At 53.7% G+C, this 27709-nt stretch overlaps 1 protein-coding gene across 1 annotated transcript in view; it reads right to left on the reverse strand.

Moving 5' to 3' along the window:
• Nucleotides 1–1329: 1329 nt before the first annotated feature.
• KCNAB2 (potassium voltage-gated channel subfamily A regulatory beta subunit 2) overlaps nt 1330–27709 on the reverse strand; it is a 45326-nt gene continuing 18946 nt past the window's right edge. The window contains exons 3-15 of the mRNA XM_052653892.1: nt 27312–27349; nt 17619–17698; nt 15043–15087; nt 12818–12862; nt 11987–12030; nt 10922–11008; nt 10125–10169; nt 6974–7059; nt 5183–5303; nt 4879–4973; nt 3885–4005; nt 3455–3543; nt 1330–1425 (exon numbers count right to left, since the gene is read on the reverse strand). Coding sequence (XP_052509852.1) covers nt 1336–1425; nt 3455–3543; nt 3885–4005; nt 4879–4973; nt 5183–5303; nt 6974–7059; nt 10125–10169; nt 10922–11008; nt 11987–12030; nt 12818–12862; nt 15043–15087; nt 17619–17698; nt 27312–27349 — 986 coding nt within the window. The 3' untranslated portion in view covers nt 1330–1335. The remainder of the gene's footprint in view (nt 1426–3454; nt 3544–3884; nt 4006–4878; nt 4974–5182; nt 5304–6973; nt 7060–10124; nt 10170–10921; nt 11009–11986; nt 12031–12817; nt 12863–15042; nt 15088–17618; nt 17699–27311; nt 27350–27709) is intronic.

Here is a 27709-nt window from a genome sequence, read left to right on the forward strand (position 1 = left end):
GGACCATGGGGGCTGGGCCTTCTGGCTGAGGGCCCCTCCCCTCCTCTACCCCTGTAGCCCCAGGCTTGGCTGTAAAGGGGCTGACCCTTCTGAAGGTCCTGCCTTCTGTCCCTGTCCCCAGCCTGTTCCAGGCTGGGGTGTGGGGTGTGGAAAGGAATGATGAACCCCAGACATCCCTCCCTCTTCAGAGGCTGTGTGAGGGTGTCCTAGGGGTAGAACTGCTGCCTAGCTGCCCTGGCAACAAGCTCTGACCACCCCACCTGACCTGGTCTGAGCCCTTGTTGGGGATACTGCTCCAGGGAGAGGCTACGGGGGTCTTCTCCTGGACTGTGGGGGTTGCTGCCCAGGCCCTGGGCATGAAGCACAGAACACCCCAGGGACCTTCCCTCACTGAAGGGTCCCAGAATGTCCTCTCTGCAGACCCCAAGGCCACCACCCTGGGCAGAGCAGAGGCTGGCCACCCCATGTGTGGTCAGCAGCCACAGTCCAGCTAAGCAAGCACGACCTTGGGGCCTTCCAGGGCAAGGACAAAGGGGCAATGGACTGGGCACCAGGTGGGGAGGGACCTGGGCTGGAGTCTGGGCACTGGGGCTCATCAGTTGTGTACGAGGAGGAAGTCAGTGGAGCGATGAGCTTGAAGTCAGACCCCTGACTTCCTGTGGGTCCCCCCTGGAGCAATCGAACCCCCTTGGATCCTTGCCTCTGCCAGCAAGGGTAGGGGTGGGGGTCAGAGGACAGCTCGGAAGGCCCCTCGGAGACCCAGTGGGGCAGGTGGTGTGGAGAACGGGGTGTAGGAGAATCTGATGTCAGGCCCAATGACAGTACCAGGAGCCCTTGGCAAGAGGGGGGATGAGGGAGACCCCAGTGGGAGGCCCACCCCAACCAGGGCCCAGCCGAGGGGCCACAGGAAGAGCCAGACCTGGCTTCCTCTTCCCCTCCCCAGTACCAGGCGGGCTTCTTGGCAGAGGAGAGGCCAGCTCTGCCTGCTCCCAGGCCTCAATGGGTCTCAGCCCGGCCTGGACTTGAATTTCTGAGATGGGGCGTGGCTGGGAGAAACGTCGTTTCTTGGTGGAAGATGAGCAGAGGCGCAGGCTTGGGCGGGACGGCTCGAATGCCTTTGAATTGATGCCAACCCTCTGGCATGAATGTGACGTTAGTCCTGTGAAGCAGCAGGTGCTGCGTGGCAGCGACTTTTGAGATCTTCTCCTGATGACATGTTGGTGCGTTGTTTTGTTTTTGATGCAAACCACACTCTTGGCTTCAAAATAGCTTAAGCGAGCAAACAAAGAGGCTAGGAGGGAGATGAAACTGTCCAGGCAAATGGGTGGGGGCTTCTTAGGATCTGTAGTCCTTTTTGCTGTAGGGTTTATTGCCCAAAATACTATCGATCTCGTGGATGATGGAAGACGACAGTTTTGGAAGGACCTATGTGAAAGATGGGAGCTAGTCAGAATCAACCTGCAGACGAGGTGATGTGTAATGGAGCAGGACCTTATGGGGCCTTCCTGGTACAGACCCCACCCCTCCCATGTCCTCCATACCTGCCTCTTGTCTGTAGAAAGACTTTAACCAAAGAATAAATTCAACTGGAGAAGTGAGAAAATGCAAAAACAAAGAAAAGCAGTGAAAGAAGGCAAAATAATAATAGTGTAGCCATTAAGCAAAGTCAGGGACCTTTTAGTTCCTCAAGGGCTGTAGATTGTATTTTGAACCATGTACTTTGAGCTCTTCTGTAGATACTGAAACTCCCATCATGTGGAAGAAGTTAACAACATTATTACCAGACTCTAGCCATGACATGAACTGCTCCATCATGCACAATTCTGAGAACCAGCCTCAGGGAAATGGGAACAAACTGACCCTAGAACTGAAGATGGTGTGTATGTGTGTGTGAGTCGCTCAGTCATGTTCAACTCTTTGCGATCCCATCGACTGTGGGTCAGGGGATCAGGAAGATCCCCTGGAGAAGGAAATGGCTACCCACTCCAGTATTCTTGCCTGGAGAATCTCATGGACAGAACTAAAGATTAATTGTGCTTAAAACAAGATGACCCTGATCAATTCATGTTGATGTATGGCAGAAACTAACAATATTGAAAAGCAATTATCCTCCAATTAAAAAAAAAGATGACCCTGATCAGATGATCGCATGATCAATTTCAAGATGACTGTTGGAGCTGACTGCTGTTCTAGCCACTCCTCAACCTGTGTACCCCTGAAACTCCCCTTTGAAATCTCTTGCTCCCTGATTGACAAGGGGAAGTCTGTTTGGGGACAGGAGTCCACCTTCTCCCCGGGACTGCTGGCTTCCTCAATAAAGATGTCTTTCCTTTTACCCAACACTTATCTCTCAGTATTGATTCTTGAATGATGAGCAGTCAAACCTCACTTCGGTAACAGGGAGACATTCTTCCAGCTGTCCGCTGGCCCTGGCCTGTCCCACCCTCATTGCATGCAGCTTGTGGAGCAGAGGGGGCCTTGCTGCTTCTGTATTCCAGGTTTGGGCAGCTCTGTCCCTTGAATGGATGGACAGTGGCGGCATAAGATGCAGACTTCAGGACCATAACATCTGATAATCCACACCCCCAAACTGCTTTTTCCAGCCCTCCTAACTGCAACACCCCCCTTCCAGGTGACAAACCCATGGTTTGTCCCCAGGATCTGGCGCACTGTCCCACACCCTTACATCCAGTCTTCAGCCAGTCCTGTTGGTCTACCTTCCAGAAATCCAGGACCCAACCAGCTGTCCATCTGTACCAAGGCCATCCCTCACCCCCAGACAGTCGTCAGTTCCCAGCGATCTCCCTGCTCCCCTTCCTGCTCCCCAGCTCTTTCCTCCACTCATCAGCCAGAGAGTGAGAGGCAGCCTTTTAAAATCTAAGTCAGACTGCTCCTCCTCTGCGCCCATCTCACTTGACCGTTGCCGAAGTCCTTAGAGGGCGTGCGGTGCCCGGGGGACCTTTCCCTGCCCTTCTGCTCTGGGCCTCTGGCCTTACTGCTGTCCTGGGCTTGTGCCTACCTTGCACCTTCGCGTCAGCCTGGATTGTATTTGCACCGCCCACTCCTCATCCTTCAAGCCTTTGCTCACAAGTCACTCTATCAACAAGGCTACCCTGTAGCCCCCTTTAACTTGGGTCCATGGCTCCCCCCTTCCATGCCCCTACTGGATACCCCTGACCTTGCTCTAGGTTTCCTTTTCCAGAGTGCTTATCACCCTCCGACACACATCCTAATCTTACTCCTTGCATTTTCTATTTTTTTAAAATCCAGATAAAAAGCCAGCCCTTCAAGAGCAAGGCTTTTATTGGTTCACTGCTGTAGCCCAGGTGCCTCAAACAGTGCCTGGTATGTAGTAGGTGCTCAATAAGTACATGCTGGACAGATGCCTGGCTGAGACCCTGAACTCTGTCCACAAGAGAACTCAGGGCCCGCAAGGCTGGCAGGTGCCACTCACCTGTATTGCTCCAATGTTCTCCATCAGCTGGTCTGCGCTGGAAGCACCCAGGAGCACGGAGCTGACCCCTTCGTTCCTCAGGCACCAGGCTGGGGGTGGGCAGCAAGAGCAGAGGTGAGGAAGGCACCCCCACCCAGGGCCCTCCCTGGTTCTACCCTACCCATGATGGGGCCAGAGACCCAGCCTCTCGGGCATAGGACTGAGGGTATCCCAGGAGGGCCCTGGCAAGCCAGGGGCTCAGCAGCGCTGGCACCAGCTGCCCCCAGTGGAGAGATGGCCCAAGTGCTCAGGGACCCCCTCATCCCCTCCCCATGAATATGGGAGCCTATTGCCCATGGCTGGCTGATGAAAGGGGGTGGCCCAGGCACTCAGGGACTCTTGATTTCTTTCTGGGGACTCTTGGTCCCTCCCTGCGCCTCAGCCCTCTTACCGATGGCCAGCTGGGGGAGTGTGCAGCCCAGGCGCTCGGCGATGGCCTGCAGTTCCTTCAGCTTGGCCTGCTGGCGCCGGCCCTCCTCACTCAGGATCTTGTCCTTCAGCCACTGGTAGCCCTGGTTGTGGGATGTGGGGAGAGCACAGCCCATGCGTGAGGGCAGGTCACCTGGGCCACTGCATGCATGACACAAATGACGATCTGTGCCAGGGCGGCACCCCGACCCTGATGCTGTGGTCCAGACCCAGGCAGGTGGAAGGATGGGAACCACTGCATTTGAAGGCTGTGGGAAGCTGACGCTGGGCCCATGAGCTTGGACAAGGAGGTGGACAAACCGACCTTCCCTTCTTCTGGGAGGCTGGGTGGCCCAGGAGGTGTGCCCACAGCAAGGTCAGGGAACCCTCTGGGAGGCTTCTGTGGTTTGGGGAGAAATGGGGGAGGCAGGCCATCCTGATCCCTAGGGCTGGGGGGCTCCAGTGTTCGCTCTGTCCTGGCCTGGTCAGGCCTTTCTCTGCCTGCTCCTTGTCCCCCAAACCCTTCAGTCTGGGACCCTCTGAGTCCCCACTCTGAAGTGTATGTGTTGGGTGTTCACTTGTCCCAGGGGCACCTCTGAGGGATACTGAAGAAATTACGCAGCCCTCCACCCAGAGGTTCAGTGATGGGCCAGAGAGAGTGTAGGCGTGTCTATACGGGAGGAGGCACCTAAAACGGAAACACGTAGTTCCCCGGGTTGTGAGTGTTGAACTTGGAGCGAGGGCATGGGGGCGGGGGAGTGAGGGGCTTCTTCAGCTGGCGGACGTCCCACAGATGGGCAGCCTTTCTAGACATGGGGTCAGGCCAGCGGGGGTTCCAAGTTCCCACGCCTGGAACCGCCCCGCAGACAGTGGCCCAGGGAAAGTGTCCAGCACCAAGGTGTCCACCCAAAAGCTCCATCCCTCCAAAATGCCTGTCCCTGCATATCCCCTCCCCCAGCCCCCCGCCGCCGCTTCACCTTCAAAGAGGCTCTAGAGTAGGGCGGGATGCCACTGTCGTACTTTCCGGAAACGATGCCGCAGGCCAGAGGGGACCAGGTCATGGCGCCCACTCCTGGGAGAGGAGAGCAGGGAGAGGTCAAGCCCAGGGCCCGGAGAAGGAGCAGGGAGACGGGAAAGGGGCGTGGCAGAAGAGAGTGGTGAAGGCCGAGCAGCAGGGCGTGAGAGGGGCGGGGCCGGGGCGGAAGCGGGAGGGGCTGGGGAGGGAGAGGGGGAATCTGGGGATAAGATTGGGACAGGGCTGGGGAGGGGCGGGGAACCCACCTATCTTGTGGAAGAGCTCCGGCAGCTGCACCTCTACCTTCTCCCGCTGGAACATGTGGTACTCCGCCTGCTCGCAGATGGGCGGGATCAGGTTGAACTGCCTGGCCACGGAGTAGGCCTCCTGTGGAAGCAAAGAGAGGCACCGATGGTTCCTGCGGGCCAGCGATCTGGGGGCCCTCTTGAGCAGCAGGGAGAAGACACAAAGGCATCTCCAGGAAGCTGGCTGGCCCAACTGCCCCCTGCCCGCTCCTCTCAGCTTCCTTGGAAGACTGTTAGGCTCCCCCTCCATGAGCTAACACCGGGTGGGCTGTGGAACCCCAAGAACAAAGGCATTTGGGGGGAAAGCATGACTCTGTAGTGAGGCTTAGGTTCTGGCACTTACTGGTGGGTGGCCTTGGGCAAGGGGCTCACCCCTCTGTGACTCAGCTTCCCCATCTGTCATGTGTTGCCCGTCCTCAGGACAGTACCTGCTTGTTACTGATCTTATCATTATTGTCAGTCTAGGGCCTGGACCCAGAATGACAGCAGGGGCAGGAAACACGAGGTCAGGACAGGGGAGTGGCTGGCATCAGCGCATTTCTGGGACTCGGCAGACTGGATGGGCATGAGCTCCTGGGGAAGCCCGTCTGTCAGCCTGAGAGGCCCTTTCCCCTTTAGCTTGAGACTCAGCTTTCACATCTGTAAAGTGGGGACGAGATCCTGGCACCTCAGTGAGTTCTGCGCTGCGTCCAGGCAGCTTCAGAAAAATGCCAAATGATACGAAAGTCACAGAGGCCAAAGGCTGATTGATACCACAGGATTCTTGAGTTGTATTCAAGTTGAAGATCCTGCTTAATTTTTTTTTTTAATGAACCAGAAATTTGGTACTCACTAGAGGAGAAACCGCCCTCTGAGGCATGCCAAGATGGGGGAAATTCTGGGAGGTGGGGCATGGAAAGGGCTGGGATGGGGAGGAGGCCTGGAGCTGAGGGTAAGGGAGTCAGCCTGAGAGCTAGTCTGAGCAGACGCAGTCCCCAGGCCTCTGCCCTTCCCCCACCAACCAGCTGTCTGCCTCTGGGGAGCTGTTCTGCCAACCATCCTGGGATACCCCAGGAATATTATAAAACGTCTTTCACCCTCAGCTTCTGATGGCTCCTGTGGAGGGAAACAAGGAAGGGGATGCCCTCCTGAAAGTGCAGGTGAGGGAGAAACCTCATGGATTATGAGATGGAAGCTCAGGCTCTGCGCTGCACGGCCTGGGGAAGCCATCATTTGGCGTGAGCCTGGGTGTGTTACTTCAGCTCTCTGTGTCTCAGTGGCCACATCTGAGAAGCAGGGTGCCAGCAGCGCTTGCCTCATAGGCTGTGAGGATGAATGGGAGTCAGTCCACACGAAGCCCTCAAATCCAATGGCACCTGGAACTCTGCGGGAGCTACCACTTCTGGGCGCTGGCTGAGGCTCCAGGATCCCTGCTAAGAGCTTCACCTCTGATTTCTCAGATAATCCTCACATAGCTTCATGACAGTAGGTCGTCCTAGCAGTCTTGTTCTACAGGTGGGGAAACTGAGGCTCAGAGAGCCGAAGCCATCGGTCCAGGGCCACACAGTGCTGGGATTCAAGCCCAGAGCCCTGTCTGCAAAGTCTGCAGACGTTACTGCCACAAGTCACCATACTGTCCCTCCCCTTAGTACCCAGCAGTCTATGCGTTAGGGACCAACAGCACCGAACCTGCCAGAGCCTCAGGGTTGTCACCCATGGAGCGGGGCCGGGAGCCCAGCCCCTAGACGCACACACACCAAGAGGTCACATTACCATGATCTCCATGGAGCTCCAGCGCGATGTGCCCCAGTACATGGCCATCCCCTGGTTAATGACGTGAGTCATGGCACGCACAGTCTCTGTCACGAGAGAAGGGGACACCACAGGTTGGGGGGATGGCCAAGGGCACAGGGCCCCGCCTGGGGACATTCTGCAAAAAAAAAAAAAAAGGCCAGGAGCAGGGAGAGGATGCTGCCAGGACAGCTTGTAAGCAGTGTGCTTCCTGGCTCCAGAGGTGTGGGTGGCCGGGGTTTTCTGGGATGACAGAAAAAAGTGAGCTGCTGTCCAAGAAGCTGATCTTGAAAACAGTGTCCCCAGATAGTTACAGGCCTTATGGAATGTTTGAAAATATGGGTTATGGATGGATTGAGATGTTTCTATGGCAGATTAGAGGGATGAAGGAAAAGTGAGGTCAAAGAATGTGACTCTAGACTCTAGAATGGGGGGCATTCTCTAGTTTGGGAAAGATTTGGGGACCCTTATTGCTCAGGAAGAACCAGATAAACAGACTAAGGTTATGATCAGATTGACAGGCGGCAACAGGAAATAAACTCATTTTTTGCCTTCTCTAGTATTCTGAAAGCGTTAGTCGCTCAGTCATGTCCAACGCTTTGCGACTCTATTCACTGTAGCCTGCCAAGCTCCTCCATCCATGGGATTCTCCAGGCAAGAATACTGGAGTATGTTGCCATTCCCTTCTCCAGGGGATCTTCCCAGCTCAGGGATCGAAGCTGGGTCTCCTGCATTGCAGGCAGATTCTTTACTGTCTGAGGCACCTATTGCGGCTACTCCAGACTATCACTGGGATCTGGAGAACTGAATGTAGAGGTAACAACAGTGTCTGTCCCAACCAAGGTCAGGGTGCGGGCCCTGGCTGGCCCCAGAGGGTGGGGCAGTAGGGCGGAATTCCTCTCATGTCCAGGACAGCCAGCAGGAAACATGGAAAGCCCCCTGTGGACCATGCCCCGGACTCTCAAACCAGTCAGTATCCAGCAAGGGACCCTCTCCCCATCTCCACTGCGACAGATTTTTTCTTCGGTTCAAAAGAAGTTTTTCTGAGAAATAAAAATCTGCCACAGTCGCCCCTAGGCTGCTTCAGCCTCAGGGGGATACTGTGGTCCTTACAACTGAACTTGGCCTCAAATTTTAAAATTTCAGATGTCTCTCAGCTTTGCTAAGGGTGGCAGGCTACCCCATCAGGCTTTTCTCAGATCCCACACAGTGCTTGCATGTAAGATTGCCCAGGGCAGCCCTAGAAGTTCAGCTGAAGAATGAATGTTTCCCAAAACGGACACTGCTCCTTGAAAATCCCACCTCTCCTGAAGTGGCCACTGATGTCGGGAAGCACAGGCCCCTCAAGACGGCACGGGTGGAAGGAAGGAAGACAGGATGATACAGGTCCTTTCTGAGCTCCACCTTGGAAGGCCCCAGGCCATGGGGACAGTCTCTGGCAGAGTAGTACCTCTCTTTTGGGGTGTCTCTTTCACCCATTCTCAGTCCCTGAGTGCCTTTTGCCAAGGTCCCCTTTTTCAGTAGAAAACTAATGTAGCTGGGACTTCTGGAGTGGTGGTCTTGGTGGCCTCGCCAGGACCCCTGAAAAATTATACCTCAGCTTCCAGGTCTGTACGTCAAGTCCTGCCCTCCCCTTCCTTCCAAGGTCGGGGGCTGGGTTCCTCTCCACCCATCCCAGGGAGGGAGTCTGGCAGGGAAGCCCCGTACCCGTGGGCTATGAGCAGGCCACCACTTTAATGGCCAACACTATTCGACATGAAGAGCAGCACTTGGTTGTAAGGTTGAGGGTCCCAGGAAGGCACCTGCCCACATTTGAGCCCTGCACCCAGGCTGCCAGCCCGGCCGTCCTCATTGGATTCTTTAGAAACAGCCTTGGGGGGACCTGTGACCATGCAGCGTGACCACCCGAGTCTTCAGCCAAGGCTCAGGCCCACATGCTGGAGTAGGGGAAGCAGACGATACCCCGTTTGCCAGCCTGGCTTCCTCGAGCACAGCTCTCTCCCTTCCATGCAGAGAGGAGGGTCCAGCGGGAGCCTGGGGGCCAGGTGGTGTGCGAGCCTGCGGCTGGCCTGGGAGGGAAGGGGTCCTGGGCAAACGCTGCTGGGTACCTTGAGGGTCCAGGGCCTTGGCACGCTGGGCATGGAGCCCGTGCACAGGAGCATCGCCCTTGTGCTTCTACCAAAGCTGGGTGTCATGACACCAGAAACAGGGACAATTAGGGATGACTCTCTACCTCAATATTTAATGCTGTTGAATAAAAGCGGGAGGACCAAATCCTTCCAGCTGCTGCCAAAACCCAGGGCATCTCCCGCTGTGTCACAAATAATACATGGGAGGGGTCAGGTGGCAGTGCCAGCTGGCAGGCAGGAGCCCTTCCATCGTGGAATGCAGCCCAGCTTCCAGCGAGACCAAGATCCGCCCTTGGTGTGGGGGCACCCAGGGTCCTTTAGTTTAGGGCAGGGCAGAGACCACCGCCTGGCCAGAGGCTGCCCCAGGTCTCAGAGTTTCCCCAGCTCATGTAGGAATTCTTCAAGAGAAAAATGATCGCATTTCAATGGCGAGCTCTGACCGCATAGCATGGGGTGAGAGTGACAGGTGGCCCAGCCTGCCCAGGGTGGAAATGGGGCAGCTGGTGGCTGGTCCTTTTGCTTTTGATTGAGGTGGGGGCTTAGCAAAGTAGACTATGGAGAAGATACAGCCTGCTGGGGGCCAATGGTCTGGGGTCCCCGATGTGTTCACTCCTGTGGAAACCCAGTCTCCCCAGCCCTCTCCCAGACCATCCGGGGTCACGGTGTCAGGCACTGATCACAGCATCCCCAAATCAAGAGGAAGCCCCCTTGGGTCATGGATCATGGCGATGCAAGGCGGGGCGAGGAGGGGGCGTGCATGCATGGGAGGGAGGACAGGAGGAAAGAGGTGACAGCATGGGGGGATAGGGGGGTGGCGGGGGTCTGCTCTGCTTTGCTTTTCTTCACTTGCAAGATGTTCCCATAAGGCACTTATTTCTCCTTTGTGCATTTTATGGAGAAGTTTTATCATGGGGGCGGGAAGAGAGTTGTGTAAATAAAAACACTGTCTCATAAAATGCAACTCGGACACAGAGGTCAGTGGTCAGGCCGAGGGTACTGTGTACCTTCTATGATGAAAGTCCTTGACTTGGAGGAACTAAATGGATCCCCTGGTGATAAAAGAAAGATCGAAAGAGACCAGAGTTCACAGCTGTGGGAATGCTGAGGGGCGCAGTCTGACAAAGGGCATGGGGACACAGGCTCAAATCACTTTTTGCAGACTACTGGTTTGGATAACACATACACACACACACACATATATATACACATGCATGGTTGCATGGTATATATACAAACAAATGAAGAAAAAGTAACTTGAATGTAACTGAATTTTCCAAGACCCTGAAGCAGCAAAGCACAAATGAGAAGATGCCCAAAGCAGAGAGTTGGAGGAGATAGGAGGGGCTGAGACTACACGAGTCAAAGAATAAATGAGCGTCAGAGAAACCAAAACTGCTTTTCAAAGCATTGCACGTTTCTTTTCCTCCTCTAAGTAATGGTTTATTTCCCAGAGCAAAAGGCCCCTAAAACCTCCCAACAGAATGGGGATGGTGACTGAAAGAATTGAAAAGAATGCAGCAAGGAGTCATGGGATCATGACTTTAGCTAACACAGCATGCGTTCAAGCCCAGGACGGGGCGGGGACCTGGAGCAAGGATGGGACTCAGCTCGGAGGTGCGGAGGGCACCTGAGGGAATGATCAAAGGCTGAGTTCCCCACACTGGGTAGGCCCCACCTGCCACCCCACTAGGCTTGGGTGCCCAGCGGGCCCTGGGATGGTGCCATCAGAGCCTCAGGTTCAGAACCTTCTGCCCTTTTTGGAACCACGATGTCTGGCCAAGTGCTTCGAAGGAGAACATACCTTCCATGGGTGTGTTGGGGTCTGGGCGGTTGGCAAATACCACATCCACATACTCCAATTGCAGCCGCTCCAAGGAAGCTTTCAGACCTGGGTGGGGGAGGGGTAGGGGGTGGGAAGGGGTGCATTACAATCTTCACAGACATTCCTGGGCCCTCACCCATGAGCAAGAGATGAAAGGGACAAGGCACCTGGCCCCAGGAGCTGCAGATAGCAGGGCACACGTGTGGGCACAGGCCATTGAGATTGCAAACAGCCATGAGAGAAGAGGTGGCACACCCCAAAAAGAGGGGGTGGGGTCCACAGGCCATGTCCTGTGACTGAATGGAGGGGACCCCCCCCAGAGCGGCCTGGGAGGGACCTGGGAGGAGCTAGGCCACCCAACATGGAGTGGATCGTCCACGGCATGGAAGGCCAGTGGGGCCTGATGAGCACTGGCAGCAGCTCAGAACGGAGCTGCAGAGCTGGAGTGCAGGGCCGGGCGCCGGGCAGGGCAGGGCAGGCAGCAAGGCCTCCTAATCACTTTATTTTTAATGGAGTGACTGTATTACTTTGACAAAATGAACATGGGCAAAAAGGCACTGAGACAATAACAACTGGGACATGCAAGGCATTCCAGCCCACTCCCACCCCCGTGCGGGACTCCTATGTGCAGAGCCCCAGGCTGAGTCCAACACGCAGGACCTCGTTGGGGTCCTTCCAGATTCCTGTAACCCCAGAGGTGGGCGTTATTCCCCAGCATATAACAGATGCTGCCACAGATGCCTGGGGAAATAATGTCCCTTGCTCAAGGTTGCCCAGTGGGCACAGGGCCCAGCCTGGGTCGAAACCCAGGCCTGTCTGTATCTTCCCAGGGTCACGTGAGCCCCACCCACTCATACCCCTGCCCCTCTCTCGTGACCCAGAGGGACCACCCCGTGTGAGCCTGGGGGGACCAGGGTTCAGGCTGTCCCTAGAGCTCCAGGCCTGTAGCATGGATGGGGCCGGGGCACAGTGGTTTCTTCACTTTTGCATCCACAGCAGGATGCCGAGGGTTTGGGGGCATCCTAAGGCCTGCCCCGTCCTCACCTTCTATTATGTGCTTCCTGGAAAGGCCCCTCTCCGTCTCGGCTCTGAAAAACAGGCGACAGTGTGTGCAATGTTTCAAGCGGTTTTCGGGGAAAATGTTTATGACGCAATGTTAGGTGAAAAAAGTAGGTCAGTGCGTGCCACTTGTAGTCTGATTCCACTTTGGGGATAAAACCACAAGGCTATGAGGATCTGCTTGTGTGGAGAAGCTGTGGCAGAGCCAGGCTGCCCTCTACCCCAGCTGCCCTGGGTGTGGTGGGGCTCAGTGGGGGGTGGGGGTGTCTGCTTTTCAATTTGCCCTCTCTCTGACTTGGATTTTTCAAAGCTTAAAATGAATCATATTTCTAATTCCTATGAAGCCCATTTTGTCCAGTCTTGGAGAAGCTATGGGGCCAGATTCCCGGAAGACAGCAAGGGTGGTCTGTGGCCCAGGGTAAGTGGAGCGAACAGGACAGTTCAGGAATTTTCTGCTTTTATCACAATTTTTAGGATGTTACCTCGGGAATCACAAACAAACAAAACCACAAAAGTAAAAATAAAAGGGAAGCAAGGATTGAGCACCAGGCAACTCAGCCACAGCTGCTTTTCTGGAACTTGGGGTCCCTCAACAGGGAGGGCACGAGCCAGGGAAGGTGGCCACACACACACCACCCTGTCCCCTGCTTCCTGCCCCAGGAGATAGGAAAGCGTGCTGCCCCGGTGCTGAGGCTGGTGTGTCCAGGATGGACCCCAGGCAGCCTCCGTTCCTCCAGGATGACTGCCCCCTGCCCACCCACAGGGGTCTCTGCAGACCTGGCCCCCCACCAGGGGGTCGCTTGTGGCTGTACCTACTTTCCTCCCCAGAAGATCTTGGTGGTGATGACGAGGCTGGATCGTCTGCGGAACAAGAGAAGGAGGGCTGTTCCTGGGTGCGACCCCTTGGGGTCTTCCCTCCCCGACCCTCCCCACTGTCTTCAGCCCTTACCCAGGAGTCCTAAACCCTCTCACCTGGGGGCACAGGGTGTGAAACAGGGTGCTTCTCTATCACTCAATGTTTGGGGTGTTCCTAGCCCAGGGCCCTGGATCGAGCCAGGAGAAAACCTACAGACATAATTAACTATGGGGATGCAACTAACTAACCGTGGAACTAGGGCTGGACAGTGAGGGCCCAGGTGGAGATGGAGTCCAGTGTGACTGGAGCCTGGAGCCTAGAGGAGGGGGCACATTTGGGAGTGGGGGACGTGGTCCAGGGAACAGAAGGCTGCCACTTTGTGGGGACTCGGAGGAGGTCAAGTGTCAGGACTGGCCGGGGGTTGGAGGGCTCTGGTGAGGATGGAGTGAAATAAGGGACCACCCGGTATGGCTGTTTTCTACTAGCTGAGGCAGCATTTCAGAAAAGCTGTGTGGGACAGCCTTGGGGAGCATCCTGGGTACCAGGTTGGGGGAAAGGCTGGGGTGGGACTGATCCGAGAGACAGGCAGGTGACGCTCCTGGGGGCTCAGACTTGGGTGGCTGAAAGCCTGGGGGAAAGGAATGGATTCATGTCTCCCGCCGCAAATCCACAGGAGGCAATGCTGACATCTGTGACTTTGTCTTGGAGGGACAGGTGGGTGGGGTGATGATGGCTCCTCCTGTCCACATTTGACCTTGACCATTCCCAGGGGATGGGGGGCAATGCCCCTGTGGTTGTGCTTTCTTCTCATGAGGGTGGAGGCGGGTGGTTTACTGCTCAGGAAACAGCTCCTCAAAGCCAGGGGCTCTGGCTGCTGTCAGTATCACCTTCGGGCAGGTGGGATGACCTGGTAGGCATCTCCTCGTGTGTTTACCTAAGATACCATCGGGACTCACTCATACCTGCAGTTTCTTTTACTTACAGAGTGAGCAGGTATTTATTTGGGGATCAGTTAGAGCCATGAAGAAACAACCTGGGTTGGGTCAAGAGGAGGGTGTCAGTCATCCAGGCCCCAGGGGCTGGGGGAGACTCTGAGTGTGTGTACTAGGGGAGGGCGTGGGGGACACTTGAGTGTGTGCACCAGGGGAGGGCGTGGGGGAGACTCTGAGTGTGTGCACCAGGGGAGGGCGTGGGGGACACCTGAGTGTGTGTACCAGGGGAGGGCGCTGGGGGAGACTCTGAGTGTGTGCACCAGGGGAGGGCGTGGGGGACACCTGAGTGTGTGCACCAGGGGAGGGCGTGGGGGACACCTGAGTGTGTGCACCAGGGGAGGGCGTGGGGGACACCTGAGTGTGTGCACCAGGGGAGGGCGTGGGGGACACCTGAGTGTGTGTACCAGGGGAGGGCGCTGGGGGAGACTCTGAGTGTGTGCACCAGGGGAGGGCGTGGAGGACACCTGAGTGTGTGCACCAGGGGATGGGATAGGGGACACTTGAGTGTGTGTACCAGGGGAGGGCGCTGGGGGAGACTCTGAGTGTGTGCACAAGGGGAGGGCGTGGGGGACACCTGAGTGTGTGTACCAGGGGAGGGCGTGGGGGACACCTGAGTGTGTGCACCAAGGGAGGGGATGGGGGAGACTGAGTGTGTGCTCCAGGGGAGGGGATGGGGGGTTTGGTGGAGGTAGGGGAGCCTCTAACTGCTCTGACTTTGCTGAAAATGAAGACACACAGGTCACAAGTGGCCCCAAAGTGCAGTCAAGTGCTTAGCCTGGCCTGACCCCAGGTGGGCGGGAAACTCTGCATCAAGCCAGATGGAGGCTCCTGACCCCTGGGCTCAGGCCCTGGCTCCCTGGGGGTGGCCACCCATACTGTGAACGCTGGCTCCCCTTGCAGGAGGGGACACAGGGACTGCCTCTATTCTGGGACATTCTCCTCATCCCAGGAAGAACAATTCTGGGACCACCAGGTCTTAGAAAGCCAGGCTGGCTGCACAGGGCCATGAGGCCAACAGTGGGCACTCTGTCAGCAAACAGGAAGAAACAGCCATGGGATCCAAGCCTGCCCACCCCACCCGGGGCCCCAGAGCAGGCCTCTTCCCTTCCTGCAGCCTTCTCCAACCTTCTCCCTGTGCATGTGTGCAAGTATGTGCCCTGGAGCTGGAGCATGTGAGCAGTGGAATTAATTACCTCCATCCCTTCTTCTTGATGATGTTTCCTAACACCACTTCAGCTCTGCAGAAAAGACCGAGACGTGGGGACTTCATTACTGGGCAACAGAAACCCCAAGCCGCACCCCACCTTGCTCATCAGCCACAGGGTCCCCTGGGTGAAAACACCACGCGGCCCAGGCTGCTCATTCCAGAGCTAGGAGAGCACCTGGGAGCAGCGGGGGCCGCTCCCCGTGGAGGTGACCACGGCTGTGTGCCACTGTCCCAGCACAGCGGCTCCAGCTCCCACAGAGGAGGGAGGAGTGACGTCCTGCTCGGAAAGACCAGCAGCGCCGCTTCCCTGGCCCCTCAGAAATTCACCGGGGAAGATGCTTGGCAACGTTACACGGGCGAAGTTTCCAGACAAGTGTGTTTTTTAAAAAAATAAAAAAAGATTATTCACCAAGCACATTCTCTGTTTGCGGAGACAATCAACAAGTACTCAGGGCTGACTTTTCAGTGGAGTGTGTTCGTGTTTGTGTGTGTCCATGAGTGTGTGTGCGTGTCCATGAGTGTGTTTGTGTGCATCCACAAGTGTGGATGTGTCCACAAGTGTGGGTGTGTGTGCCCACGAATGTGAGTGTGTTGAGTGTGGGCGTGTGTCCATGTGTGCACTGAGTGTGGGTGTGTGTGTCCCTCTTGTTTCTTGCTTTTTTAACAATAGAGAGATGGATGCCATGCTGACCGCTGTCTGGTCTGCTTGGTGTCACTCTGGGCCCTGCACCAAATTCGTGTCAGCCAGGGTCATGCACTGACCATTCCAGCCGTGTTTGGCACTGCAGCACTGGATTAACTTTGAAGAACTTTCTGCTCGTGGCAAAATGTTTCTGAGCAAAAAACAACAGACGGAGAATGATCTATACCCAGTGCTCCATTCCAATTATAACAGCGCCTGAGTCATCTACTCAGAAATCATGGGCTCTAATTTGCAAGCTGTTTAGCATCCATTCTGAAGGCTCTTCATTTATGGTCAAGATGCACAGAAAGTCACTCAGCCCCGAGACTCTTTCCTTTCATTACTGGGTCTCTCCTTGATGGGACAAAAGATTAGGAAAGAAGGAAGGAGATGGGGAGCAGGCAGCGGTCCTGGGGCTATAGGAGCTTTAGGCAGTGACAACTGAAGCCTGTTGCTTTCAGCTTTGAATTCTGCTGGCCGTGAATTTGGTAAGGCTGGCCTCTGTCCAGCGGGGGTGCAGAAATCCTGCAGCTCTCTGGGAAACACCCAGAGCATGAGAAACAGGAGGACTCAGTAAGATGGGCGCTTGGCACTCTGGTTAGAAGAGGGACTCAGTGTGCTGGCCTGCGATGCCACCCTGGGTGTCCAGTCAGGCTGAGGGGAGTGAAGGCAATGCCTCGAGGAGTGTGGCTGCCATGAAAGGGGGTGTGCGGAACTTGGACACAGGGCCATCTGGAGCTGGGGGAGGCTGTGGGGAGCTGTCGCTCGCACGCTCTCGTGGGCAGCAAAGCCAAGGCAGGCGCAGGGCCAGGGAGCAAGCTGGGGTGCTTGGGATGGGGGACGCCTCTGGGCTTGGCATCTGCATCTGGCTTTTCCACTCTGACCCTTCGGCTTAGCTCATCTGTCTGGAAAGCGTTTCACTCTGATCGAAAGCAGTTGCCAGTGCAGAGGGATTGGGGGGTGGCGGCAACAGGGGACAGAAGGCCACTGATAGGGACTGGAGGAGACTCAGGAAGGGGGTCCCAGCAGAGGCCCTTGGGGACGTGAGACCCTCGGCCCCTGCGCTAGGACTTGAGCAAAGGCCGAGCTGGGGTCCTGATTCTTGGTCCTCTGGACTCTATCCTGGGCTGCAGGTAATAACCCGGAGCCCAGGAGACAGGTGCTGGCCCCGAGGCCATGGCACACGGTGGGCCAGGCTGAGTGGCTCAGCTGATGGGAACTTGGCTCACCCTAGGCAGCAGGGGGCCAGAGAGAGGACGGAGAGCTAGCCAACAAATGATTTCACAAACAAAAGCTGACTTTTGGAAACCCAATGCAGGAGAGTGGATGATTTGATTACAGGCCAGTCTTTAAAACTGAAGCCAGCGGCCTTGGCTGAAGAGCGCTTTTACATAATTGAGTAGGAAAGTTCATTGCCAAGATGGAAAAGCGCTTCCTACAGCGCTGGGCTCGGCTCAGCAGACCCCGCTCTCCCTGGTTCCTGAGGGGCCCTGTGTTCCCTGCAGCCCTAATTGCACCATTAAGATGTGAGAGTGCCAGGCATGCGGGGCTGGCTCCAGGTTGCGGGCGCAGCAGGAGAGCCGGAACTACAGCTTAATCATGCTCTCGCCCAGTGTGGCATCTTGGGCACCAGAGGGGCTGCGGTCAGATCGCTGCTTGAACACATGTGAGTTTGGCAAGTCACTGAGTGCTCTGTGATTCCGACCCCATAAAAACAACACCTCCTCCAGCCATTCAGAGTTTGGAAGAGCACGCGGGGAGTGGGAAGTGCAAACCGTCTTGGGAACGAACGAGAGCCCGGGAGCAACAGAAGCTCCAGCTCTTCCCCAGGAAGCCATGGTTGGCCTGCACCACTTTTTCCCATGAGAAAAGGAACGTACTTGCCCGCCGCATAGACTTCTGCGGTATCGAAGAGGTTGATGCCATTGTCGTAGGCCAAGGTCATTAGCTGCTCTGCCATCTGAAATGAGAAACTCTGGGTTACTCACAGGCAGCACTGTCTTGCCAACCCAGGCGGAGTGGGGCCTGGAGGCTCAGAGCTCAACCCTGGGGTCTGGGGAGGTCCTCTGAGTGCCCAGGCCCTGTCCCTGTGTTACTACGTCCTCTCCTGCCGCAGGGCGAATGTGGAAGCAGCTCAGCCACAGACCCATAGAGAAGACAGAAGCCAGGATGCGTGAAGAAACAGCCTCTGGACTGTGAATTTCTTTTTCTTTTTTTTCAGCTGCACTAGTAGGCTTCCCACAGAGAAGGCAATGGCAACCCACTCCAGTACTCTTGCCTGGAAAATCTCATGGACGGAGGAGCCTGGTAGGCTGCAGTCTATGGGGTCACTAAGAGTTGGACACGACTGAGCGACTTCACTTTCACTTTTCACTTTTATGCATTGGAGGAGGAAATGGCAACCCACTCCAGTGTTCTTGCCTGGAGAATCCCAGGGACGGGGGAGCCTGGTGGGCTGCCGTCTGTGGGGTCGCACAGAGTCGGACATGACTGAAGCGACTTAGCAGCAGCAGCAGGCTTCCCAGGTGGCACTAGCGGTAAAGAAACCATCTGCCTATGCAGGAGACATAGAGATGCGGGTTCGATTCCTGGGTAGGGAAGGTCCCCCGGAGGAGGGCATGCCAACCTACTCCAGTATTCTTGCTTGGAGAATCCCATGGACAGAGGAGCCTGGAGGGCTGCAGTCCATAGGGTTGCAAACAGCTGGACACGCCTGAAACAACTTGGCAAGCACATGACAAGTGAGATCTCAGTTCCTTGACCAGGAATTGAACCCGTGCTCTTTGCAGTGGAAGTGTGGAGTCTTAACTACTGGACCACCAGGGAAATCCCATGGGTTGTGAATTTCTTGTGAGCAGGGACCCTGCCTGTTGGGTTATCACAGGGCTTAGCACCTGTACTGAGTTGAATCCTGTCCCCCAAATTCACATCCACATGGACTCTCAGAATGTGACTTTGTTTGCCTGTGGGGTTTTTGCACATGTGATCAGTTCGGATGAGGTCACACTGCATTACGGTGAGTCCTACATCCAACATGAGTGGTGTCTTTATATGAACAGATGCAGACACACAGGGAAGAGGCCGTGTGAAGATGGAGGCAGAGGTTAGGGTAAAGGGTCTACAGTTCAAGGAACGCCAAGAATGGCCAACCTCCAGCAGGTCTGGGGGACATGAATGGAATTCCTTCACAGCCTTGGAGGCAGTGCGGCCCTGCGGACACCTTGACTTTGGACTTCTGGCCTCCAGAACTGTGAAGAAATTTCTGCTGTTTTACACCACCCAGTCTGTGGGACTTTGTTCTGACTGTCCTGGGAAATGAACACAGACCACAACAGGGGCATGATAAAACTTGGCAGGATCAACTCAGTTCAGTTGCTCAGTCGTATCTGACTCTTTATGACCCCAGGGACTACAGCATGCCAGGCTTACCTGGCATCACCAACTCCCGGAGCTTGCTCGAACTCATGCCCACTGAGTCAGTGATGCCATCCAACCATCTCATCCTCTGTTGTCCCCTTCTCCTCCCACCTTCAATCTTCCCCAGCATCAGGGTCTTTCCTAAAGAGTCAGTTCTTTGCATCATGTGGCCAAAGTACTGGAGCTTCCGCTTCAGCATCAGTCCTTCCAATGAATATTCAGGGTTGATTTCCTTTAGGATTGACTGGTTTGATCTTTTTGTAGTCCAAGGGACTCTCAAGAGTCTTCTCCAACACCACAGTTCAAAAGCATCAGTTCTCCAGTGCTCAGCTTTCTTTATGGTCCAACTCTCCCATCCATACATGACCATGACTACTGGAAAAACCATAGCCCTGGTAGCTCAGCTGGTAAAGAATCTTCCTGCAATGTGGGAGACCCTGGTTCGATTCCTGGGTCAGGAAGATGCACTGGAGAAGGGACAGGCTACCCACTTCAGTATTCTTGGATTTCCCTGGCAGCTCAGCTGGTAAAGAATCTGCCTGCAATGCAGGAGACCTGGGTTAGATCCCTGGGTTGGGAAGATCCCCTGATGAAGGAAACAGCTATCCACTCCAATATTCTGGCCTGGAGAATTCCATGGACTGTACAAAACATGGGGTTGCAAAGAGTCGGACATGACTGAGTGGCTTTCATTTGATGAGACCGACCTTTGTCAGCAAATTAATGTCTCTGATTTTTAATATGCTGTCTAGGCTGGTCATAGCTTTTACTTCAAGATGCAAGCATCTTTTAATTTCATGGCTGCAGTCATCATCTGCAGTGATTTTGGAACCCAAGAAAATAAAGCCTGTTAACTGTTTACATTGTTTCCCCATCTATTTGCCATGAAGTGATGGGACCGGAAGCAAACTACAGCTAGAATGTTTCTGTGAGGTCAAATCCCTCGAATTCTTCCCAGCAACTGCAGCGGGTGAAGTGATTGTTTGCAGATGGAGAAACTGTCCTCCTCAGTTAACTCTCTGGCCTTGGCTTGTGCTTCTCCAGGCAAGGAGCCGAGGAAATCTGCCTGCAATTGACAGCTCCCTCCAAGATGCAGTGGAGAACTCTCTGGCTTTCTGGACAGAGCAGGCATCCTTCTGAGCGGGGGTCATGGATCCAAACTCCTCCACTAGCCATTTCTCAAAGCTCAACTCAGAGCGCCAATCTTCCCTCTCAGGCCAGCCCAGGGTACAGTGAGTAATACTGGGTGGGCCAAAAAGTTCATTTGAGTTTTTCCATAAGATCTTTTAAAAATAAATTTTGTTCTTGGCCATGCTGTACAGCATATGGGATCTTAGTTCCCCGACCAGGGATCAAACCCATGCGCCTTGCATTGGACGCATGGAGTCTTAACCACTGGACCACCAGGGAAGTCCCTAGATCCTATGGAAAAACCTGAATGAACTTTTTTGGCTAATCACATTTAGCCCTCAAAAACTGTAGGACAGAAAGTCAGCCAGTTGTGGTTTCTAGGAGCTTCTCGTAACACCAAATGCAGAAGCCCCACTGGCCAGGAAGGTATGGAGAGAGAGGCTGGTGCTCAGTGGGTATCAGTGGGGTGAAGGGAGGCTCAATCACTGCCTATGGGCAGGTGACTGGTGTGACCAAATCCCTTTATTTTTCAAGAGAAGCCAGAAATCCAGGATATTGGGGTTGTGTTCAGTTGCCAAGTCATGTTAGACTCTTTGGCGTCCCAATCTTTCACTATCTCCTGGAGTTTGCTCAAACTCATGTGCATTGAGTCGGTGATGCCATCCAACCATCTCATCCTCTGTTGTCCCCTTCTCCTCCTTCCCTCAATCTTTCCTAGAATCTGGGTCATTTCCAATGAGTTAGTTCTTCGCATCAGATAGCCAAAGTACTGGGGGTTCAGCTTCAGCCCCAGTCCTTCCAACGTATATTCAGGGTTGATTTCCTTTAGGATTGACTGGTTTGAACTCTTTGCTCTCCAAGGGACTCCCAAGAGTCTTCTCCAACACCAGCATTTGAAAGCATTGATTCTTCGGCACTTAGCCTTCTTTATGGTCCAACTTTCACATCCGTACATGACTACTGGAAAAACCATAGCTTTGACAATACGGACCTTTGTCGGCAAAGCGACGTCTCTGCTTTTTTAATACTCTGTCTAGGTTTGTCATAGCTTTTCTTCCAAGGAGCAAGCGTCTTTGAATTTCATGGCTGCAGTCACGGTCCACAGTGATTTTGGAGTCCAAGGGAAGAAAATCTGCCACTGTTTCCATTGTTTCTCCATCTATTTGCCATGAAGTGATGAGACCAGATGCCATGATCTTAGTTTTCTGAATGTTGAGTTTTAAGCCAGCTTTTTAACTTTCCTCTTTCACCTTCATCTAGCGGCTCGTTGGTTCCTCTTTGCTTTCTGCCAGGAAGGTGGTGTCATCTACCTATCTGAGGGTGTTGATATTGGGGAGAGGGTGTAAAATCTGTTTCAAATATTGGCAGCGAATCCCAAAGGTTTCAGAGGCTGAGCAGATCAAAGCTACCCCCATCAGTCAGCTGCTGTCATCAGAGTAGGAAGGCTCCTTGGTGGGGGAGTTTTCTGGATTCCCGCCCCCCACCAGAGTAGCCTGGCTCCTCTCCTCCCTCCTGGGGCTCAAGTGTAACAACATTTCCAAAACAATTGCCTTCTCCAGGAGCCCTCCCTTCCTCCTCCTCCTGTTTCACCTCCTTTCTTCCTCTCTGTCCCCTGGGCTGGAATGCTCTGGGTCATCAAGTGGCTTACTCTCTCATGTCTGCCTCCCAGTCCTCCTTTCTCTGTTTTCCTGTTCTCTGTAGTCGGCTAAATAATGGCTCCCAAAGATATCAGGTCCCAGAATCTGTGAATGTCACCTTAGGTAACATTCGTGTTACATTTACAGGTGTGATTAAATTGAGGGAGATTCTCCTGAATGAGTTATGTGTGCTTAGTCGCTCAGTTGTGTCTGTCACTCCGTCATGTCTGACTCTTCGCGACCTCCTGAATGAGTTATGTGTGCTTAGTCGCTCAGTTGTGTCTGTCACTCCGTCATGTCTGACTCTTCGCGACCCCATGGACTGTAGACCACCAGGCTCCTCTGTCCATGGGATTCTCCAGGCAAGAACACAGGAGTGTGTTGCCATTCCCTTCCTTCTCCAGGGGATCTTCCTGACCCAGGGATTGAACTCAAGTCTCTTGCATTGCCCGCACTGGCAGGTGGATTCTTAACCACTGTGCTACCTGGGAGGCACTGGAATGAGCTACGTGAGTCCTAAATGCCACCACAAGTGTCTTCATAAGAGGGAGGTTGCAGGAGACTTGACACAGACAGGAGAAGAGGATGTGACCACAGAGGCAGAGGCTGGGGTGGTGTGGCCATAAGCCGAGGACTGCAGGCAGCCCCCGGAGACTGCAAGAGTCAGGAAGGATTTTCCCCTGAAGCCTCCATTGGAAGCGTGGCCCTGCTGACCTTAATTTCAGCCTAGTGATACCAATTTTGGATTTTGGCCTCCAAAACCATGACAGAATAAATGTCTATTGTTCTAAACCATGCGGTTAGTGGTTAATTTCTTACAGCAGCCACAGGAAAAGAATGCATTCTTCATGGTTCATTTAACATATTCTTATCGGGACTAAGATGTGCTCATGAGGTTTCCCTGAGGGCTCAGTGGTAAGGAATCCGACTGCCAGTGCAGGAGACATGGCTTCGATGCCTGACAAGGGTTCGATCCCTGATCCAGGAAGACACCGCATGCTGCGGAGCACGAAGCCTGTGCTATACAGCCTGGGAGCTGCCACTGCTGAGACCACACGCTGCAACTACTGAAGTCTGCACACTCTAGAGCCCATGCTCCACAACAAGAAAAACCACCGCAATGAGGCGCCCGCGTGCACAGCAACCAAGAGCCAGCACAGCCAAAAACAAATATATAAATAAATACAATTAAAAAACAGATTACTCTGATTATTCAGTCTTTTTTTTTTTTTTTAAAGATATGCTTAGGATCTGTGATCTGTCCTATTCTCCAGACAGAGAGCAGCCCAAGCGCAGGGACCTGGCCCTTGGCAGGTGCTCAGACAGCATGAGCTGACAGAGGAAGAAAGAAAGACTTGAAGATAATCCTAATTACACCCAGGACAGTGCCTGGGTGACTGTGAACAGAAAGAGAATGGGGGAATCTGGGAATTTCCAGGGCTGATTTTTGGTCTGCTATGATTTTGCTGTAATTTCTTTTCCAGATTTTTCTAAGTAAATGCTTTCCAGTGGTATTGGAGAAGACTCTTCAGAGTCCCTTGGGTTGCAAGGAGATTAAACCAGTCAATCTTAAAGGAAATCAACCCTGAATATTCACTGGAAGGACTGATGCTGAAGCTGAAGCTCCGATACTTTGGCCACGTGATGCGAAGAGCCAATTCTTGGAAAAGACTGCGATGCTGGGAAAGATTGAGGGCAGGAGGAGAAGGGGGCGATAGAGGATGAGATGATTGGATGGCATCACTGACTCAATGGATATGAGTTTGAGCAAACTCTAGCAGATGGTGAACGACAGGGAAGCCTGGTGTGTGCAGTCCATGGGATTGCAAAGAGTCAGACATGACTTAGCGACTGAACAGCATCATATGGTTTTTCCCTGCAACACTGCAACTGTGGCATACAGACGGCTGTCTCTGCTGTCTTCTGTGCTGTTTCATCATGGTCCTGTCTCCATGTCAGTCATCAAAACGTGGCTTCTAAAGACTTTCTCTCCATGGGTGCATCCTGCTTTGTGTAATGGAGTTTCTGTTTTGTGACTTTTCAGTTATTTCCAATGTCAGAGTCTCAGAGGCTGGAGGCAGAAGGAACTTTGGAAGACACGTGGGCCACCTCCCTGTCACCCCTACTAGGGGACAGCGTCCTGCCCCAGATCTGGGAGGGGCTGCCGGTTCTGAGGCAAGGAGCCCAGGTGGGGTCCCCTTGCATCGCTCTCCAGGTGTGACCTCGGGCACCTGCTCAGTCTGGAGGTTCTGCTTCTTCAGGGATAACAGCACCCACCTCTCTGAGTTGATGGAGGATTGAGAGCCATAATAAATATAAAGTTCTCAGCCACTATTTGTGTTAAATTTTTATTGCCCAGGCTGCTTGGGACACGGGCCCGAGGGGGCATTTTCTACCTGAGCAGCTGTGTGAGATCACAGAAAGGGCACTGAACTAGAGTTTGGAAACCTGATTCTGTCCAGGGCAGTTCTGGCACTTTGCCATGTGATGTGAGGTCTACTAACACTGAGTGCTTCCTGCCTCCCTGCCTGACCCATGGAAGTCCCCTTCCCTGGGACAACAACCCACAGATATTTGCAGATGCTGCTGTGACCCCAAAGGATGGCTGACAGCAATCCTTTTCTGTAAAGAGGCTGAGGGTAAATATTTCAGGCTTTTCAGACCAGATGGTCTCTGCGGCAACTATTCCACTCTGCCCTCATAGCCTGAAAGCAGCCACAGATGATATGTAAATGAACTGACGTGGCTGCCTGCTGAAAAAACTTTATTTACAAAAATGACTGTGGAACCCATAGAGGTAGAGAGTGGATGAGAGGTGACCAGGGACTGGAGGCTTTTGGCTTACTGGGTACAGAGTTTCTGTTTGGGGTGATGAAAAATGCTGGAATAGAACATAGTGATGGTTGCGCGGCAAAGTGAATGTACTTAATACCTGTTTACTTCAAGACAACTGTATACTTCAAAAATGGTTAACAGGGCACATTTTACATTACGCTTATTTTAACTACAAGAAAAGTGATTAAAATGGCAAATTTTATGTTTCATATATTTAAGAAGAAAGAAAAAAAAATAAAAAGAATACAGGCTGGGGACCAGCTTTGGCCCTGGGGCCATCACTTACTGATATTTTCCAAGTCCAGCCAGGAAACACCCCTCTGCCACAGTAAATCCACTGGTTTCTCATTTCTGGGTCTCCCTGGCATCTGGGCACAGTGTCTTGTACACAGGAAGTAACTCTAAAAACAGAACTCTGTTTCTGAATTCCACAGCATGCTGAATGCCTTCCTTTGGACATGAACGTACTAAGGGACACAGTGTTCCAGGTGGGGTCACCCAGCTGGAGTGCTCAGTGGGCCTGGGGCCGCACATGTGTTTCTCTGCAGCCCAGATGGTCTTTGCTTTGCCTCCTTGCGGCACTGACCCCGCTGGCTCAGACCAGGCAGTCAGCTAACGAATAAAATCCAGGCATTCTTCATCTGAACCATAGCAAAATGGGCCCTTAGTCTTGATGGATTGATTTTTTGGGACACTAACTGTAGAACTTAATACAAAAATTCTGCTTGCTCTTTCGTTCAATCATTTTCACCTGTCAGGGCCTTTTAGAACCCTGAATCTGTCATCTGTTGTATTCACCGTCCTTCCAGCTTTGTGTCATTTGCAAATGACTTCCAATGTCTTCATACGTGTCACTATGTCCCTGATGGGGACACGGGGTAGGCCGGAGCCAGCTGTGGTTGTCATCAGATCATTAATCAATACTCTTTGGCTGCGATGGATCTGTTGCTGAAAAAGTCACCTAATTGGATGGTTACCATTCGACCACTTCTTTGTATCTTTCCCACAAGGACATCACACACAGTGTAGCTAATAATGCCATTCGGAAATGAAGCCACATCCTTGACGGAATTCTTCCACATCGAAAGGGAAGCAGGAGAATCAGACTCAATTTATTTGGGGTAAAGCACGTGGACTCCAGGGCTCCGACCTTCTAAGTACTTGGAACCAATCTGGTGGCTGAAGTGAAACAATTGCCTGGACCTTAAAAACTGCCAACTTTACTCTGAGATAGCTCAGACCTAGAACCTCAGAGCAGGGGCAAATATCAACAGTTCTGTAATAGCCACGGTCAGAAGGAACCAGAATGCAAATGAAATGATCTAGATGGTGACAGAAGCCAAGCTTTCCCTTCGAAAAGTAACTGAGCAATCATAGCTGAAGGTCTCAGATGAACTAATTTATATTTTTAAGGGCTTCTCAGGTGGCACAGTGGTAAAAAACCCGCCTGCCAATGCAGGAGACGCCAGAGACACGGGTTCGATCCCTGGGTTGGGAAGATCCCCTGGAGGAGGGCCTGGCAACCCACTCCAGTATTCCTGCCTGGAGAATTCCATGGACAGAGGAGAGTGGTGGGCTACAGTCTATGGGGTCTCAGAGAGTTGGACATGACTGAGTGCCCATTCATTTTTTAAATGCAACCTTCCCAACAGTAAGCAGGGCGGATGTGAAGGCAGACAGCATCTCATGCAGAGATTCTGAGCTCTCTGAGGAAATACCGCTGTTCTCACTTCCAAGATACTCACTTCTTGCCCAGAAGTGCATACCAGCCTGGGAATCATCATCCTCTTCAGGACAGGCACTGGCCAGGCTGCATCCCAGGGTGGGGAGAGAAGCCCCAGCAGGTCCATCCCATGGCAGTGGGCGCCACGGATGCTGACTCTGGGACATGCGCAGTTAGCAGCTCAGTCAAACATTCATCTGCTTGGTCTTCAGTTCGCAGCAAATTTGCAAATCTACATTCTAATTTTTTAAAATTTGGCTGTGCTGGGTCTTAGTTACAGCAGGCAGGACCTTGATCTTCATGGCAGCATGCAAGATCTTTAGTTGTGGTGTGTGGGGTCTAGTTTTCTGACCAGGGATCAAACCCAGGCCCTCTGCATTGGGAACAGGGAGTCTTAGCCATTGGACCACCAGGGAAGTCCCGCAATCTGCATTCTAAATGCTTTTGACAGACATTTACTGAAGTTTCAAAGCCACGTGGGCGTCCTCTGTAGCAGCAGCAGAGATTGCTTAGGGCTTGATGATTCGGAAAGTGAGCTCTCTTGGAATTCCCCTAACTGTGGGGCGGGTGTCACATAGATGAGAAACCTGAGTTTCTGGGACTTTAAAGGATCTGCTGAAGCCTCAAGGCACCCAGCTGCTAGGTGTTGGCACCACTGCCTGGCTCACCCTTTCTGCTGTCCCCCAGGGCACCCTGGAGAAACAGAAGGAGGGAGCCATGGAGGCCGCCCTGAGCGCAGGCCACCTGGTACATTTGGAAGACTTTACCACGTGCTCAGGGCGCTGGTGGCCCTCCCCAGGGCCTGGGGGAACGAGGGAGCCCCATCTCACCTCATCAGTGATCTGGCCTCCGAAGGTCACCCATGTTCCTGGAAGGAGAGACACAAGCTGAAGTCAGAGAATGCCCCCAGGGATGCTAGTTCTCCCAAGGGTGCTTAGATCTCAGGTAGCAGGACACGGCAGTTGGGGGAGAAGGCAGCCATGGGGCACCTTGCTGCTCTGCGAGAGCGTGTGCTGGGCACGTGTGGACATCTGGCCTTTGGGGCAAGTCTCTGACTCTTGGGGCCAAGGAACCAAGGGGACAGTAAGTGCCCAGAGCAGGCAGCTGGCTGGCGGGCTGTGACGGGTTTGTTGGGGCTCTTGCCACTGCAACTCCTATTCCAGGGACACCCTGTGGGCAGCGAGGCCAGGGCTGTCTCTTTGAAGATGCGCTGGTCTGACAGCCATGT

Source organism: Budorcas taxicolor, chromosome 16 (assembly GCF_023091745.1).
Source record: "Budorcas taxicolor isolate Tak-1 chromosome 16, Takin1.1, whole genome shotgun sequence".
Classification (NCBI taxonomy): domain Eukaryota; kingdom Metazoa; phylum Chordata; class Mammalia; order Artiodactyla; family Bovidae; genus Budorcas; species Budorcas taxicolor.